Source organism: Podarcis cretensis, assembly GCF_951804945.1.
Source record: "Podarcis cretensis genome assembly, chromosome: 12".
In the NCBI taxonomy this organism is placed as follows: domain Eukaryota; kingdom Metazoa; phylum Chordata; class Lepidosauria; order Squamata; family Lacertidae; genus Podarcis; species Podarcis cretensis.
Genome location: NC_137181.1, coordinates 29292518 through 29310630, shown reverse-complemented (window position 1 = coordinate 29310630; position 18113 = coordinate 29292518). Strand labels below are relative to the sequence as shown.

The 18113-nt window shown below is 44.8% G+C and overlaps 1 protein-coding gene across 2 annotated transcripts in view; it reads left to right on the top strand.

Moving 5' to 3' along the window:
• Positions 1-18113, top strand: part of SLC25A13 (solute carrier family 25 member 13) — a 108740-nt gene that overhangs the window by 85107 nt on the left and 5520 nt on the right. For both annotated transcript variants that reach the window (XM_079948162.1, XM_079948161.1), the window contains 2 exons: positions 2432-2572; positions 10678-10816. In XM_079948162.1, the coding sequence (XP_079804288.1) occupies positions 2432-2572; positions 10678-10816 (280 nt within the window). The remainder of the gene's footprint in view (positions 1-2431; positions 2573-10677; positions 10817-18113) is intronic.

The following is an 18113-nucleotide window of genomic DNA, read 5'->3' as shown; positions in this document are numbered from 1 at the left end:
AACACCAGTTTACAGCTGGAAGAGTATACAGGGGCTGGTCTTAACTCTCAGAAAAAGCTGTAACAAAGAGGTGTGTTTTTCCTTGTCACCAGAAGCACCCAGCAGTTGGCGGCTCCATTAAGATGATATACATTGATAACCTGGAATTGTGTATATGGACAATACTAGCTCAGTATTGTTCACAGTCACTGGCAATGTCTCTCCAGGATTTCAAACAGAAGAAACAGGGTGGGGTGGGGGCTTTTGCATGCAGAGTATACGATCCCCCACTAAGCATTCCCCTATCTGCACTTTCACTGTGGTAGGATTGCAGAGTTCCCAGACTTTTCATTGGAAAGGGGCCGCAGTTCAGAGCTTTCGCGCAATTTGCTCTCCGTCTGGCATACTTAAGAGCCTCCATCATTTGTTTTATTATTTAAATGCAGCTTGCAAAGGCTGCCACTTTCCAACAAGCTTGGTGGTATTTCTCACGCCAAACCTGCATTTTAAAATAATGCAGATTTTCAAAGCCGCTTAGCAGCCCGTTTCTGAAACTTCGGGAGGAATATCATTCTCGTCTTAATTATTTCAATATAGGCATGGTATCCACAGTTGCAGCTCATTAAAATAAATAGAAGGAAATGGCTAATCGCATATCAATTGTGGAAAATAGAGGAATGCCCAGGCTGGACTCGGAGTTGGGTTTTTGGCTGGAGATCAGAAACTAATGATTTGGCCTCTAATAACCCCGAGTAGTACCATTGATTTCAAAGGGCTTTAAGACTTAAACTGTCATCCTTGCCTTGTTAACATAATCCATCTGCGTCAGATTCCCTCCATGTGTTTTTGAGAAAATGCCTGCGAGGCCCCATGCGCTATGGGGATGGCACAGCAGAACAGATACAGCATACTTCTCAGCATTCTTCCCACACTAGCACATTTAATACAACATTGTCTGCTATCGTTGGCAAGCATAGCAGTGTAGCCCCGGGAGTATGAGTGCAGGCAAAACCAGCGCAGGAAACCTCCAGAGGCACTTGCGTGTGACACAGGAGTTTCATCAGAGGCCAGCTCCCTCTGTTGCCCTTCTGGTTTTCTTCCCTCTGTGGTCTCTGGCCAAGAGTGGGCACAGGCAGGTAAACAATCCATCATCTTCTGCTTCCTCTCAATTACTCTTGGGGACATTTTGAAAAATTGTTTCGGGCCTTATATCCAGGCTCACCGCGACAGAGCTTGAGGATTTGCTACTGTGCAGGGATGTATTTGCAAGGAAAACGAAACCAAAAAAATACTGATCCACTGGGTCCAGGAGCCACACAAGCTCTGCAGCAACCCAGGGCACTCATCCTTTCCCCTTTTGTATACCAACCTCAGAGACTTGCTTTCCCCAGGTGTCCAGCCCTGGAAATCACAGCATTCCAGTTCAGGGGCTGAACTAACCTGATGCCTTACTTTCCCAGAGATGGCTGGGTTTGAGGGAGAAGAGGGTAGGCTGTTTTCTTTTTCTTCCAGGACGACTGGTTTACATCCCAAATCTTCCAAGCTTTTCCTAGTTGTCATACGTAGGATTAGCTTTATTAGTGATGCACTTTTGTCTGCTTAAGTATTGTTGTTTTAACGGGCTGTTGGCAGTTCCTCATGACTAACTACGTTAAGCAAATGGCCACATCATTACCCAAGGTTTTTTTAAATAAAACAAATGAAAGTAAGCTACCAAGTTGTTAAAGAAACTCTTGGTTTCCTGCCTGAGTTCTAGTGCTCTCTGGAGCGAGTTGAATAAAGTAGGACTGCCTTTTGCAAAGAGAAAGGATGTTCACATCAGATTAGCAGCAACTGAGTAAGATGCCATTTGAGGATATACAAACTTTCAGTTCAGTAACTTTTTTAAAGCGGAGGAAATTAGTTGTTGTAAATACATATGTTCCACAGCACTTTCTGTACGGGAGCCAAAACAGGGAGAGAGAGAAAGATTCTGCCAGATTTCCTTCTTTAGTAGACTGTGATAGATGCTGCCAGGCAGATTTCATTTCTTCTATTTAGTTAATAATTCAGCCTTGAAATGTCTACGACTAGCTTTACTCTACTCCTGGCCTTCCAGAATCATGGAAATAGATGTTACTGACTTCTGTTTAAGCAAAGCTGTACGGAGGTCACATTACAGTGGCATATGTTTATCTAAGGGTTGTTTAGCTCATTGTGTTTAACAGACCAGCAGCTTTCAATCCATAAATCAATTGCAATTAAAATGCATAATTAACATCAGTTCATTTTGCACTGCAGTTTGGAAAGCAATGTCGCTGTATCACCTCAATTCACCCCTATCCTTGTGAAGGCACCATTGAAGTACATGGAGACCCTGTGCCAGCAGCATTTGGAGAGTTCTTCCTTTCTGTACTTCACAGCGAGGACATGTTCACAGGGCCACTCATGTCTTTTCCTTTCCCCACTCCAGGCCGGAGCATCTCAAGTGATTTTCACAAACCCACTGGAAATTGTCAAGATCCGCTTGCAAGTGGCTGGAGAGATCACGACGGGTCCACGCGTTAGTGCCCTTACTGTACTGCGGGACCTGGGATTTTTTGGCCTCTACAAGGTAAATACATCTTTGTTGTCAATGGAAGAGAATATGCTATTTAAACTGTTGTTTGAAACTCACTCTTTTCAATAGTTAGAAAGTGGCATGTTTTTTAACAGTATCCAAAAACAAAGAAACGTCGGTGCCCCAAAATACAATGAAAGAAACCTCAGTCCCTGTAGCAAAAGCTGCTAAAGTTTATTTGAAATTTCTGTCAGGCTCACGTGGCTTAAAGGTCTTAATTCTAGAGTACCTCAGGGCCCATCAGCACAGCACCTAGACCTTGAACGTCATCAAGCAATGTCCTCGTGTGCTTCTGCATTCTCCTGTTCCTTGGACTTAAGCCAATATACATCTCAAATCTAAACACTGTTATTTAGAAGCAATCGCCTAGTCTCTGAGCAACACCATGTTGATCTGCTCTGGTGTCACAGTAGTCCTTTGTTACCTCTTTGCCAGGGAGCCCCTGCTGATGATGTCACCATTTCTGTAGCTGCCATTGGCTTAGCTGCTGTGATGCCTTGGAAGTTCTGGCCAATCTGACCAAGCCAGGTTGCTGTGCAATTAGGGGAAATTAGGAAACTTTATCTTCTGGACTTCCAAGGTTGTTTCCCTTATACACACACATGTACAATACTGTTGGGGAGGGGAGCTAGACTGTGAGAGCAGCAGAATGGGAGTCAGTTGAGGGCCCCTTCCCTCCAACTACTTTACTGCTCCCATTTGCCCCCCCACCAAAAAACCAAACAGTTCATGAAAAACATGTGAACTACTGTTGCATGCATTTATGTGTTACTTCTTGCTTGATCCTGGAATTGTTCCTAAATATTATTTGATACCTTACAACTCATCCTAATAGCTGCATTCTAGTTAAATGTTGTCCATATCACCCCACCCCCCAAAAAGATATTTTTGTAGTTGCATGCTTTTCTTAGCCCTAGTGTGACATTAAAATTCTACCTATTGTTAGGGGGAATAAGGTTGGAAGTCTTATTTAGATGGTGGGCCATGTAATAGAATCATAGAATGGTAGAGTTCGGAGGGACCCGAGGGTCATCTCGTCCAAACCCCTACAATGCAGGAATCTTTAGCCCAACATGGGGCTTGAACCCACCATAATGAAATTAAGAGTCTCATGCTCTCCATACTGAGCTATTTGCTTCCCTGTGTGGTGATGGTGAAACCACTCTGCCAATACAAGAGCTTGTGCCACTAGTGGATGCTTTGCCTCCCATTAGCGGTAAGTCAAGGAAACACTCACCCATTCAGAAAAGTAGCTATAGCTACTGCTAATAAATTCCCCTTTGGCTTGGCATGTAAACACATCTGAGCAGAGTTAACATTGGTGGCATACCAGCTTTGTTGTATACGTGCATACTAAACATTTGGAAGTCTTTAAAAGAAGAAGGAAGAAATGAAATCTGAAGGGATTCCATGTACATGTTGCTTCATTATTCAGTCACGCCAGTCGGAATTGCTTGTTACCATGATAGTGAGAGAAATTGCATGCGTGAGTTATTTTGTGTCTTTTCAGTCTGTAGAGCCCTACCAGAGCTGTCTTTACCTGGGGGTGCAAGGGGTGCGGGGCACCCCAGTGCCAAGTTCTGGGGGGCGCCAAATGGCTGGCAGGGGCGCAGCTTCTCTCCCTCAACGGCTGTGGGGATTACTCTGCTCTCACAGCGGCGTGGGAGAGAGTTAAGTACCCACCAACCATATGGCTGGCGGGCACGCAGCTCCCCCCCCCCACGCCACTATCCGTGTATAGGGTGACCTCGTCTAATACACAGGAAAATATGGTAATTTGCGGGCGCTGGGCAGATCTTTGGACCCCAGCGCTGCATGTGCTAAAGACGGCCCTGAGCCCTATGTTCATGGTAATAAATGGGAATTAATGTGGGGTCGTCCCCCCCATTGACTTGTTAGCATTTTAGCTGTCTTATTGCAGTCTTTTCTATGGAATAGTTTCCCTTGAATTTGCATTATGGCATTGTTTGGGCAGGGAGAGACCGAAGGTATGGTCCAAAGCAGGGGGCGAACCTCAGGACCAGAGAGTGGGGATCAAATTTGGGCCCCCAATCCTCTCTGTTCAGCCATCAATGCTGTCTCCAGGCCACCACACCTGCTGTGGGTTCCATGACAGGAGAAAGGTGGAAATGTAAGAAATAAATGTAAGAAAATAATTTCTTGCAGGGAAATGTAAGAAAATAAATAATATCAAAATAAGAAGGGAGGGGAATGTGTTAAATACTCCACATTCTCAAGGCTGTGACTTTTTTTAAAAAGGTAAAATTGTAGCTTTAATTATAAACTAATGCTTAACTATGAAAAAAACTCTTAAGCGGCTTACATATAATAAATTATGCATTCAAATTATTTGTTAAAGGTTTAGAGTTAAAAGCAATATTTTAAAAATTCAAAATAGAAATGAAACTAGAGCAGCTAAAAGCTGTATATTTCTCTCTGTAATTGTGCACCTTCATCATCTTTTCGTATTTGTGCCAAAATAGATTTTCAGGAAAGTAGATTACATTTAAACTTTGCAGCTTTGCCTTTTAATTGTTCTAACCCCACCTGGGACCTTGGGGTGAAGGGTGGGTAAATTATTATTATTATTATTATTATTATTATTATTATTATTATTATTATTTCTTTTGTGAGTCACTTCCAGATTATAATTCTTAGTTAGAATGTGTATCACAATGTTTGTAATACTTGTCTCTTCTCATTGACAAAGTTTATTTGTTATAATACAGTATATTACCTCCTCTGCCCACTTTTAACCACCAACCTTTAAAAAAAATGTTTAGTAATTTAACAAGAACATGTTTGTTAGCATGAAGGTTAACCTTTTAGTTTATCATGTTATTTATGATAGGTGTTCCTGTTAGAGGAATAGCTATTAAATGGGGTCGCTTTTCCTGTTTTAACGCCTTTTTATTCAGCTTTCTGTATAGCTTTAGTCCTTTGTACTTTCCTCCAAGTTATTTTAATTCATTTTAATTTTTTCTCAGAAACTTTAAAGCAAGCTCCGGTGGGGTAGCCGTTTTAGTCTGTTGCCGCGTAAAGGAGACTAATAAATTAGGTGCTGAGATGGACGAATAAATTGGTCTTAAAGTCTAATAAATTGTGTGTTTTGATAGACTGGAGCCCACTCTATCAGATGCATGAAGTGTAATCCTCAGTTGCAAGGTACCTAATCACAGGGGAGTAAAGGGAAAAAATGGAGAAGCTGGAATTAAGTGGCAATTCAGTTAGAGCTTGAATGTATGGGAAATAGGTATGAGAGGAGATAGCCAGGAGCTTCTGGAAAGGAGAGGGAACAGAGGAGCTTAGTTGGCTTCCTGACTCTGGTGTTATTGCAGTTTACCGGAATGGGAGAGATGAGGCAGCGGGGAGGTCAACACGGCATGTCTGCCCCGTTGGAGCCAGTCCGGTGCTCCTGCCAGTGCATATGAACTGCACTTGACCTCCCCCACTTTCTTGCCCCTTTCCTTCCCAGTAAGCTACATGATGGTGCCACTGCCCCTCCCCACCCTCCCCACTTTTGATGACAACACAGCGTATCTCAGCAATGCTGGGCAAATTAGCATCTGTAATGGGACAGGAAACCGTTGTCTCCATTCAGGCCCAAATGAGTAGGATTGAACTTCTGTATACATTAAAATTCAACAGTTCTCTGCTGGAGCTTTCCCTGTCTAAAACAAGCATCTTGGGGGGACTCTCAGTGGAAGCAGGTGGGAGCCCCTGGCTGACCACTTTTTAGAGTTGGATGTGCCATCTCCTTGGAATTGAGGCAGCAAACCTGACATAAGCTGGGAAGATCATTTCAAAATACTTGTATCATTCAGTAAAACTAGTTCACTTACACATATCTGCGTATTCAGTGTTGTTAGCACTGTTATTTTGGTTTACGGGAGCAATATTTCCTCAAGTGCTTTGGACATAACTTAAAACTCTAAACTTGGAGCAACTCACCTTTCCATGCTGAGATGTCAGCCGAAGTCTCTCCAACTTTTCCCTGGGGCTTTGGAAGGCAGAGCAGGTGGGGGCTTCCAGGAAAGTTGTTTGGTTGTTGTTGCTTTTTTTTGAGGGGGGGGGGCGTGTTTGACAATGCTTGCTGCACTTCCGAATCGGAAGGGTTAAGTTGCCCGTGAAACCCAAGAGGAATGCTAACGGATCAAGAAATGACATGCTGCCTATTGTTTGTTGCTGTAGGATCAAAATAACAATTATACATGCCAAATAAATTCTAAACCTGTAAGGTAGGAAAAGAGAGGATGGCGGTAAGTACAGGTGCCAGAAGCATTAAATAACCCTCTCAGACAAGGTGCAGTACTGTTGTCTTGAATTCTGCAAGGTCCCCCCAGTCTGGCATTTTTCCCCCTACACGAGACAATGTGCATTCACTGCAGGAGACTAGGTTAAGCCTGCGTCTCCCAGACCTTCTGGCTCCTTATGCCCAACCCTGACACAGAGGTGCCTTTGTGAGTATAATTACCCTCCCCTTGTAGTAGAAATAGTTTATTTAGATCCCCCCCCTACTTTTTTTTTTTTTACCTCAGGTAAGGCTGGAATAAGCGAGAATTAGCATGCTAAAGAACCTGCCCCAGCTCTGACTTCTCTGAGTTGATTATCCGAACCTCCCGACAACCCATAGCTCTTTTTCTCTATTGGTTTGTTCTCTTAAGATACGATCCAGTATTAAAGGCTTGAGAGGCCCAAGAGAAAAGATGTGGCAGTAGGGAGTCAAATTAGCTGGCTGGTAAAGGGGTTGGGGGAAGGCTTTAATAAATAAACACCCAAAAAATGTCATGCCCGGCAGGGCTGTGTCTTGGTTGGCAGAATAAACTCAGGCAGATGATCATCATAATTTACCTGAGGACTAATATTAAAGCTGATTTCGGGGTTTCTACAGCATACACATCACTAAGGTACAGTGAGACTGGCGATCTGGAACACGCTTAAAAGTAGGAAGCAAGTTTCACTGAAAACTATACGAGAACTTGCTTCGCAGCAAACTGTTTCCTTAGCATTTTCAGGATGCATTGGCCATTCTCCCTTAAAGCCTTCCTAATTGGCATTAGCTGGTTGCAGGTGATTAACTTGCAGTTAAATGAGGCCTGCCTGTAAACATGCTTTTCCCAGACTTTAAAACCGAGTTGGCGAGGGGAAACTTTAGACTGTTGAGATATTGGAAAGGAGCCAAAGGTGGTGGTTAATAAAGTGAATCCGAGTTTTGATCCAGCTTTGTTTACACATAGCTGAACAAAGCTTGACAGATATTTTCTGCCCTGAAAGCTGAAAGTGTATTACCAGAGGGTCTTTTATATATATATATAGAAGTATGCTATTTCCATCTCTGGAAAGAGATTACTGTAAAAGTGAGAAGAGAGTGCCGCTTAAATTCCATTAATGATTTTGAAGAAACTGAAGCGTATATTTGCCATTTCTTTATCTGAAGTTCTGTTCTGTCACTGGAAAGCAGAACAATATGCACCAATTTTTATATGCAGAAATCTCTTGCCTTAATTCTCAACCAAAATCCTGCCCAAGCATAAAGGGATGCTCTATAGGCTCAGGCTAGGACAGGGCTGGGGAACATCTGTAGTCCTCCAGATGTTCTTGGGCTACAACTCCCAGCATCCCTGACCACACTCTGAACTAGCTGAGGCTGATGGGAGTTGGAGTCCAACCACATCTGGAGGACCACGGGCTCCGCAGCCCTGGGCTAGGACCCTGCTGAACCCGCATGGAAAGTGTGCACCAGGAATAGCTTCCTGTGTTCCTTTGATGTTAAACCTGGGTGGTGTTGAGAGGGGGCTCCTGGTCAACCTTAAGGTTGTGGTGGGACAGAGAGAGACAGGCATGAAGGACTCTGAAAGATCCTAATCAGTATCTTGAAGTGCAATTGAAACAAAAGGCATCTGGGTGACAGCATGGAAAATGAAGTAAGACTAATGAACTCTCCTGTGACAAAAGGCATAATGCATATTTTCCCCAACCCTTTGGGGAAAATATCTGAGATGAAAGAATACTTGCTCATCTCCAGCATTGCCTGCCAGAGAGTGCAACAAATCACAAGGTTGCCTGCCAAGTTGGTAGAACCCGGAAGAGTGTTTGTCTCTAGGAATGCGACTCGCTGCATTTATGAGCCCCTTAGGCATGCTTTACGCCCTTATAGCAAATGATTGCAGGAGTGCAACCGTAGATGTTTGCTAAGAGAATAAAGGGGTAGGAAGGGAAGATGAATAAGAGTCAGTTTCACAAGTACTGTAGTTCTTTGATATTCTGTATACTAATACTAAACTCATTATCTGAGTGTAGATCCTTAATGTCACCACAAGGACACCACCCCTGCACAAGAGGAGGGTATAAGCAGACTTAGGGAAGTATGAAGAATCTTTAGGTAAAAAACCCTAGGTAAAGGGGGAACACCCCCTCCCCCAAGCAGCACATTGAAAACTGACTGTGCTCAGTGCACACAGAATTTTATTGGAGGGGTGTGTGGAAAGGAATCAGATATCCTGGAAAAGGACATGGCTGGCTGGAATCCTGAACAGGAGCAGTCCATGGTGCAACATTTTCCCCCCACTTTTGCTTTGCATTAATGGATGAGCGCTGCCAACATGAATGAACGAGCACTGTGTAGAGGCAAAGTTAACAAGCGCTAATAGGCTGGGTCTGCACTTTGGTTCACCATTTACACAATGCCACGGGCCTCTGCAAGTCGGGCTGTGCCAGTTCAAGTGGAAGCTGTGTTTCCCCTTGCTGTTGTGCAAGACTGGTTTGCTGGCTTGTCTGTTCACAAACTATTCTGTGCCACTTGCCATACCAATCACAAGGCAGCTGACAACCTTAAAAGACAATCCAGTAAACAAACAAACAAACAGAAGCAAAAAACAACACATTACAACAAATAGAATTATTGCAAAATGTGAAGGGCCTGCTACGCAGATTGAGTCTGTCTACACAATCTTGAGAATACAATCTTGGCAAGTGCCAGGGAGCCTCAGCACCTGTGCTGCCCATTTCCGCTTCTTGCTTTATTGCTCATGCCCTCCAAGCAGCAAACTTTGTCGCATGATGGGGAATTAAGCAAAGGCAAGCCGGTACCATTTGTCTTTCTTCCTGTCAGCTATAGGGTGTTGAAACCTAGGGTGTTGAAATGCTGGTACTCAGGATATTGTTTTTATTTTGGTCCAGTATTATAAGCCAAAGACCATTCATAAAGCATTTCTATTACTTCTTATTTAGCAAAATTTATATACCACTTATTGTAACAAAACCGCTAAGCGGTTTTCAAGCAATACGATATTAAAATTACCAGTAAAAGCATAACATTTAAAACATGTAAAAGAAACCCAAAACCCCACAATTAAAACCAGCAGTAAACTAAAACATCAACATCTGCATGTCTAGATAGACTTGCCTAAACAAAAGTGTTTCAAAGCAGGTGCCAAAAAAAAAAAAAATACAGCGAAGGCACCTGCCTGGTGCCAGTAGGCATTTGTGTCGGCCACATCCTTACATCTACAGTGTGAGAACTTTTCTTGAAACTTTGCACAACACCTGGGATAGCTCAGTCAGTAGAGCGTGAGACTCTTAATCTCAGAGTTGTGGGTTCGAGTCCTACGTTGGGCAAAAGATTCCTTCATTGTAGGGCGTTGGATGATGCCCTTTCCGTTCTATGATACCTTTCCACAAGTGGGTGGCATTTTTACTTTGCCAGCAGAAAACCAGGAGTAGCTGATGCAGTGGTTCAGCGTCCCAAAGCCATTGTCCCGACCTCTGTAGTGAGTACAGCAGTAGTGAGCTTGGGGTTGTCCATGCATCCCAGCAGACCCCTCTGGCACTCCCACCAGTGCACTTGTGCAGACACCGCTGCCCCCTGCCCCCCACCTTGTGCCATCCAGGTAAGCAACAGTGATGCTGGTGTCTTGAGGGTGGCTGTGCTGCACTGGCTGCTGTTGCACAACAATATAGCCACCGTCTACCCTAAACAAGCGTGCCTAAGAAGCTGGTTGGATTCTGTGGTCTGCAGCTTAATTCTGCGCTTCCTCTACCTTGCTGTGGTCCTGTCCATAATGCAGCTTTTCTTTGTTTGTTCTGTTTTCCTGTCCTAGGGAGCCAAGGCATGCTTTCTCCGCGACATCCCCTTCTCTGCCATTTACTTCCCCTGTTACGCTCACATGAAATCTGCTTTTGCAGGTGAAGATGGGCGGGTAAGCCCTTGGTCGCTGCTTCTAGCTGGAGCAATTGCTGGTAAGTAATGTTTTTTTCTTGGGACATTCATGTACCAGGGATGGCGAAGCTCTGGTCTAGGGGCCAGACGTGGCCTGCCAGTCTTCTCCATTTGGCCTGCCATGGCATTTTTTAGGAAGCCACTCTCAACCATCCTACACCTGACCTCATGCATGACATCATACTCAAAGTTCCCAGTTGCCCAGTAATGCATCGCTGCCACCACCCAGCAGCTGACAGAGGGATAGGAGCACAACTTCAGCCTCCCACATGTTTCTTCTTCCAATGCATGTAGTTGGAAGACCTTTGTGTACATCCCCTATGCTTCCAAACGAAGGGCTTTAAAACAGCCACCCCCTCAAATGTGTGGACATTTTAAGGAGAAGCACCAGGAGTTGGATGATTTTCAAGCCCTTGGTACTCATCCCTGCATGATAATTCTTACAATGCTTACAATGGTTCACTTGACTCAGGGCTTCAGAGGAAAGCACACCAGATGATTGGCAGCCCAGAAGCCCCACCTACCTGTCTGCTTTGGCCTGCTGGAGGAGGGGGGCAGGTGGGGGGAGATAAAGATCCAGCCCTCTGGCCAGAAAACGTCGCCCATCCTTGTTCTATAACCTTTGGTGCCTGGAGATTGCAAGTGGATTGGGCCCTTGAATAGTTTAATCTGTATCTAGTTGGGTCAGGAACTGTGACGTGGACTTTGTTCAGTAGTGGAATTGCCATGGAGGTGGACTGGTCAGTGATCTGGAGGAAGCAACATTTTGAGCAAAGAGGTGATTATTTAGGACTAGCACAGGGAGAACCGGTGCCTCCGGATGTTATTGGACTTCTGCTCCCATCAGCCCCAACCAGCATGGCCTGTGGTCAGGGACGATGGGAGTTGTAGTCCAACAAACATATGGAGGGCACCACCTTGGCTATCCTTAGGCTGTGGTGCTCCCTGGCAGAGGCTCTCCAGGGTTGTAGGCAGAGGCGTGCCAGGGACTGATGTATTGCTCCAAAGCTGTTATGCCTGCCCCTGCACGAGCAGGACCAGATTAAAAAAAAAAAGCCAATGCAATTCTGGGCTGCATCAATAGGAGTATAGCATCTAGATCAAGGGAAGTAATAGTGCCACTGTATTCTGCTCTGGTCAGACCTCACCTGGAGTACTGTGTCCAGTTCTGGGCACCACAGTTCAAGAAGGACACTGACAAACTGGAACGTGTCCAGAGGAGGGCAACCAAAATGGTCAAAGGCCTGGAAACGATGCCTTATGAGGAACGGCTAAGGGAGCTGGGCATGTTTAGCCTGGAGAAGAGGAGGTTAAGGGGTGATATGATAGCCATGTTCAAATATATAAAAGGATGTCACATAGAAGAGGGAGAAAGGTTGTTTTCTGCTGCTCCAGAGAAGTGGACACGGAGCAATGGATCCAAACTACAAGAGAGAAGATTCCACCTAAACATTAGGAAGAACTTCCTGACAGTAAGAGCTCTTCGACAGTGGAATTTGCTGGCAAGCAGTGTGGTGGAGTCTCCTTCTTTGGAGGTCTTTAAGCAGAGGCTTGACAACCATATGTCAGGAGTGCTCTGATGGTGTTTCCTGCTTGGCAGGGGGTTGGACTCGATGGCCCTTGTGGTCTCTTCCAACTCTAGGATTCTAGGATTCTATGATTCTATGAAATGACATGAGGTTTAGTATGCAGAACCCCCATACCCAATGCTTTCCTTCTCCTAAGGCTCAGATTTCCTTGCGCACATACCCATAGATGACTGTATCCTCCTGTATATGCTGTGCCTGAAATCTGATAGAGGCTTTTGCAATTCTCTCCAGATTTGGAAAAGAAAAGAAAAAAGAATAACTTGGGAGTTTATAAAATGGATTGGCATCTGGTTTAAGCCATATGAAAGGAAGCATGTGCCCGCACATGATGCATAATATAGCTCGTGGAACTCCTTGCCACATGATGATCTTGCAGCAAAAGGCTTATGGGCATCTTTTTAAAAGCTTGAGATGGATATGTGAAGAACTAGGTCTGTGAAGGGGCTACTGTGAATGCACAGAGAGATGCTGCTTGGTGTCCTGCTTTATAGGTCATGTCAGCAGAATCTTAAGTGCTAGAGCTGGTGTGTTTGCTGGAGTCCTGGCGTCATACGCTGCTGCTGACCGACTGCTAGACCCTTGCTAGCCGGTTACATACAGCTGACTCAAGCATTGCAGCCAGTCTGCACTAGGAATATCTTCCATTTCCAGACTCTCTTATGTCAGTCTGTGATAGATTTGAATGTTGAAATGGTAATGCGAAGAGCTCTGTTTCGCAGGCATTTGGGTGGGGGCCGTGAAAGGGGTTGCTTAAAAGTGGCTCATAAAAGAATATTCTGATCAGCATACTTTTGAATGTCATGTTAATAATGTAAGATTCCGAAGGCCTGCCCCAAATCTATCCATGCCTTCTGACAGGAGGAGACCAAGCCACTATGAAAAAAGAGAAGCCGCTGGCTGGCATAATAAACTTTGTTGACTATTGGACAGGGTAGAGAGGGGAAAGCTCTCTCTTAAAAATAAAAAAAAAGTCATACATAAAATAAAAAATATTTCTCTCCAGTGTGGCTCAAATCAGCATATGTTTAAAGTAGCATATTTGAAATCCTGCATATAAATCTATCTAAAAGGTGAACTTCTGTTATTATGATAGATAATGGAAATGTAATGGCTCTGGGAGAAGCCAGGCCTCTTCTGCATGGAATGAAAAGGCAAATAGCAAATGCTTCCCCCCCCCCCTGTCCTGCTGAGAAGCAGCTAAAGGGGCCCTGTGTAGAGTCACAGTTCAGAAAGCCCAGAAAAAGCAGGCATTGAGCATTTTGCCTTCTGTATTCCAAATGCGAGAGTATCAAAGCTAACTGCTCCCGTTCCTGAAACCACAGGCGTTGACCCCAGCATTCAGCTCTTTCTGCATTGGGCTCTGCTTCAGTCTGTGCCGAATACTCTGAGCAGAGCTCTAAGCGGTCTCTCTCTCTCTCTCTCTCTCTCTCTCTCTCTCACCTTCTTCTCCCCCTTTCCTTTCCCAACTTGGCATGTTTTTGCTCTCAACATGTACTGTCTATATAAAGAGGCAGGATATAATATCCGGATGCTCTTTGCAGCCAAATGTTCTTTGCAACTGATGGCTAGATTATCCACTTCTGCTGTTGGTAGCTAAAAGGATCCAAGATGCTGGTTCACTCCCGGCTCTGCCATTTGCCTGCATGGACATGTGTCTTTGTTGCTGAGTTTGGAGGATGACAACCGAGAGGTCTGAAGTGCTGGTTCGTAGACCACGAAATCAGCATATGCTGAGACTTTAAATAGGATGGCTTAGGAACATAGGAAGCTGCCTTCTACTGAGTCAGGCCATTGAGCCATCTGGTATTGCCTGCACCAGCTGGCAGCAGCTTCTCCAGGCAGGGTTTTCTCCCAGCCCTACATACAGAGATGCCCAGGGCTGAACTTCGGGCGTTCTGCATGCCATGCCACTGAGCCTCAGCCCTTGCCTATCAGCCTTCTGCAGTTGGCTGTTCCCTATTTCACATGTCTCTGGTGAACACATTGTGAATGTTCACACTTCAGTGCTGAGTCCCAGTTCCTCACTGCTGTGCTCTTTAAAAGAAAGAAAAGAGTGTCCAGGCTTTAAGTATGCAAGCTTAAAGTATGCTTGGTTTTTGGGAAATGCAAGAAAGTCCATTCCCTGATGACTAAGCATTCAAGTATATCCAAACCACACTTGGAATCCTGTGTGGCAGTTCTGGTCGCCACACCTTAAAAAGGATATTGTACAGCTGGAAAAGGTGCAGGGAAGGGACAGCCAAAATTATCATGGGGTTCCTGTGAGGAAAGGCGTACAATGTTTAATGATTATTTGTTTTGGTTTTTTTAAAAAAAAAAGGCGAATAAAAAGTGGCGGGGTAAAGAATTATACGTATGTAATAGAACATGGAGGGGACGCAGGTGGCGCTGTGGGTTAAAGCCTCAGCGCCTAGGACTTGCCGATCGAAAGGTCGGCGGTTCGAATCCCTGCGGCGGGGTGCGCTCCCGCTGCTCGGTCCCAGCGCCTGCCAACCTAGCAGTTCGAAAGCACCTCCGGGTGCAAGTAGATAAATAGGGACCGCTTACCAGCGGGAAGGTAAACGGCGTTTCCGTGTGCGGCTCTGGCTTGCCAGATGCAGCTTTGTCACTCTGGCCACGTGACCCGGAAGTGTCTCCGGACAGCGCTGGCCCCCGGCCTCTTGAGTGAGATGGGCGCACAACCCCAGAGTCTGTCAAGACTGGCCCGTACGGGCAGGGGTACCTTTACCTTTACCTTTTTAATAGAACATGGGGTGGAGAGTGAGAATTCCCCCTCTGTCTCTTATAAAGCTGGAACCTGGAGTCACCCGGTGAAGCTGAATGGTTAGTGGTATTCAGGACAGAGATGGTGGGAGAGTCAGGACATGGTGCAAAGTTAAATTGTGGACCTCGCTGCCACCTCTTTGGTGACGGACAGCTGCCAACTTAGATGGCTTTAAATGATCATTGTACACATTTTTTGGAGGATTGCAGCTGTCAGTGGCTACCAGTCATGGCGGTTACTTCCCATACTATTCTCTTCATACCAGTTGCCTGGGATTGCTCTCAGAAAAGTGCTGTCGTTCTCACATCCCGCTTGCCTGCATCCCATAAGTTGGCCACTTTTAGATGCTGCACTAGCCTGTCCTTAGTTCTGACCTTGCAACATTCTTCCTGTGTTCTTAAATACTTCCTTCCAGCCAAGGCCTACAATCGATTTTAGAACGAGTCAAATAGTAAAATATACCCGATTGCCGTAGTTCAAATACTGTGAAATGATTCGTCACTTGTGAAAATGCCTTTAGATTGGGTGCATTTCCCTGTTTAGTTGTTCTGTTGTGAAGAGTAAGCTATGGTAAATGTTGCCCATGTTATCTGTACCATAGCCCTGTGCACCATTATAGTCTAGTTATATGTATGACCTACAAAGCTCATCATGACTTCTGAGATCAAACAGGCTGCTCTCTCAGTGAAACCTTCAGGCAGCGAACCCCTTTGAGAGATTGTCCGCTGTCTGCATTCAGCTAACCCAGTGCTGATGGCATGCACCATTCTACAGCAGATGTTTGTTTTGATTTGGGACTTTCAGATTCTCATTTTTTAATTCATTATTATTTTGACAATTTGCATGCTGCTCGATTACAGTTGTGTCTAAGTGGTGAGTGGGAGACCCTGCAGAAATGGACTCAGAATACGGAACACATGATTTATCCAAGCCATGAGGAGCCACTAACAGTGACTCCCGAGAAGTCTTTAGTGATTGAGCAAAGGATATAAGGGATCAGGTGGTAATATAATTAATTACTCCTATGATACATGACTAAGCATAACATCCACAAGAGATGCAGTTATTAAAAACTGCTCAGTTAGTACATTACTTTGTGCTGAATAGTCGGAAGACTATGGATTTAAAGCCTGATCAATTGTAACCCAACATAATGGAACAAAACAGTTTTTGAGCTCTGTATCCTATCTAGACTTGAAACCTAAGCCAGTGTGTTGAGCCAAGTCATTTCTTAGATTTTCTCTTTTTTTTTCCTTCTTTGCCCATTGTTAAGCGATTGCAGACTGTGATAACTGTCTCTTTGAAGTTCAGTTCAGCCACAGAAGTAGCCTCTCTTTATCAGTAGTTGCCAGTATAGGGTTAGAAAATGCACAGTAATGTGGACCCTATCTTGTATTTTTTTTTTTTACTATATTTTCATTTCAGGTTATCTTCCATTAGCTGATTACTATTCAGGGCAGTGACTCTCTTATCGTGCAGTATAGGACTGGGAGGGTGGGAATGAGTGGCAGGTACTAGCAAAAGCAAGGGTGATATTATTGGGCTAAAAGGAAGTAAAGGATTATAGGAAGAACTGAAGTTTTATCATGTATACTTTATTATATTGGCAGAAACATAATAATCACACTCCCCTGACTGGGAGCATTCAAAGACTTTTGGGAAGAGATTCTTCCCCTGGAAATGGAGACAGGAACTAGATTTGGTTATTCGGGACATAAGTAGGTTTTTCACAAGGCCCCTTGGTTAACGTTGGAGGCACAGTCCACAAGTAGTTATCACGGTGCCCTCCATTTGTTTTGGACTGAGGTTTCCATTATCCTCTGCCATTGGCAGAGTGAATGGAGTTAATGGGAGTTGTAGCCCAAAGTATCTGGAGAATTCAAGGGCTGAGGACTGGCACAACCCCCTCCAAGTCTGTCCAGGGATAGCACTCACCTGGAATTTCTTGACTGAGTCAAGACCATTGTCACCTCAGAGGGCCAGATGTAAATGAATAGAGCTGTGTGTCATCAGCATATTTCCAACAACATACTCCAAAACCCCAGATGACCCCACTCAGTGGTTTCATTAAACGGCATGGGGGATACAATCGAACCCTGAGGAACCCCCACATTTAGGCTCCACAGGGCCAAAGAACACTCCCGAAGCATCACCCTCTGGAAACTACCATCCAAGTAGGACTGGAACACCCCCCCCCCCCCGCAAAGCAGTGCCACACACCCCTAAGTTGAACGTCACATTTCAGGAGCAAATGGACAACTGTCCAAAATTTTCCAAACTTATCTTTGCTTCTTTCTCACCTGTTAACCTCCTTGCCACAAACAGCAGTCTCTTGGTTCCTATACCGAAGTGTTTCTGGATTGTGTCATTGTTGTTAGTATTAATTCAGTTGATATCCTGCCCTTCTTCCCAGAGGTGCCCAGGGCGGCATGAGTTTTTACTCAACTGTACGATGCCTGCTTTGCAACCTATGTTAGACTATTTAATTCAGCCGAGGGTGTCTGGACCTTTGCAATTAAAAGACGTTTCTGAAGAGTCCTGGCATGCTGTTTTCAAAGCCTTGCAGATAGTTGCATTCCAAAAATTTGCATAAGATGGAAACTATTTGGGAATTGTACCACAAAGCTCAGGGCTAGTTCACACTTGCTGATGTCCCCAAGGGGGAGTACCTTGGAAGCATGCAAGACTACTGGCTGGTTTGTGGCCAGACCAGGCTCACATGGCGGCATCGTTCCTGTGAAATACCACCTCCACAGCGGGGACGGGGCTTCTGCCTGCATGGCTGCTGTCTTTGCAAGAGTCAGCTAATTTTTAAAGAGTGAAAGTCCAGCTTCTGTGTCTCAAAAGCAGGGGGTGAAATGGATGACTCGTGGACTAGTTGAAGGGAAGTGCTGACCATGTTAAGAGAAAGCCACCTTCTGCCAAATGTTCAAATGTGAATGTTCGCAGTGTGTTTTCCTTTCT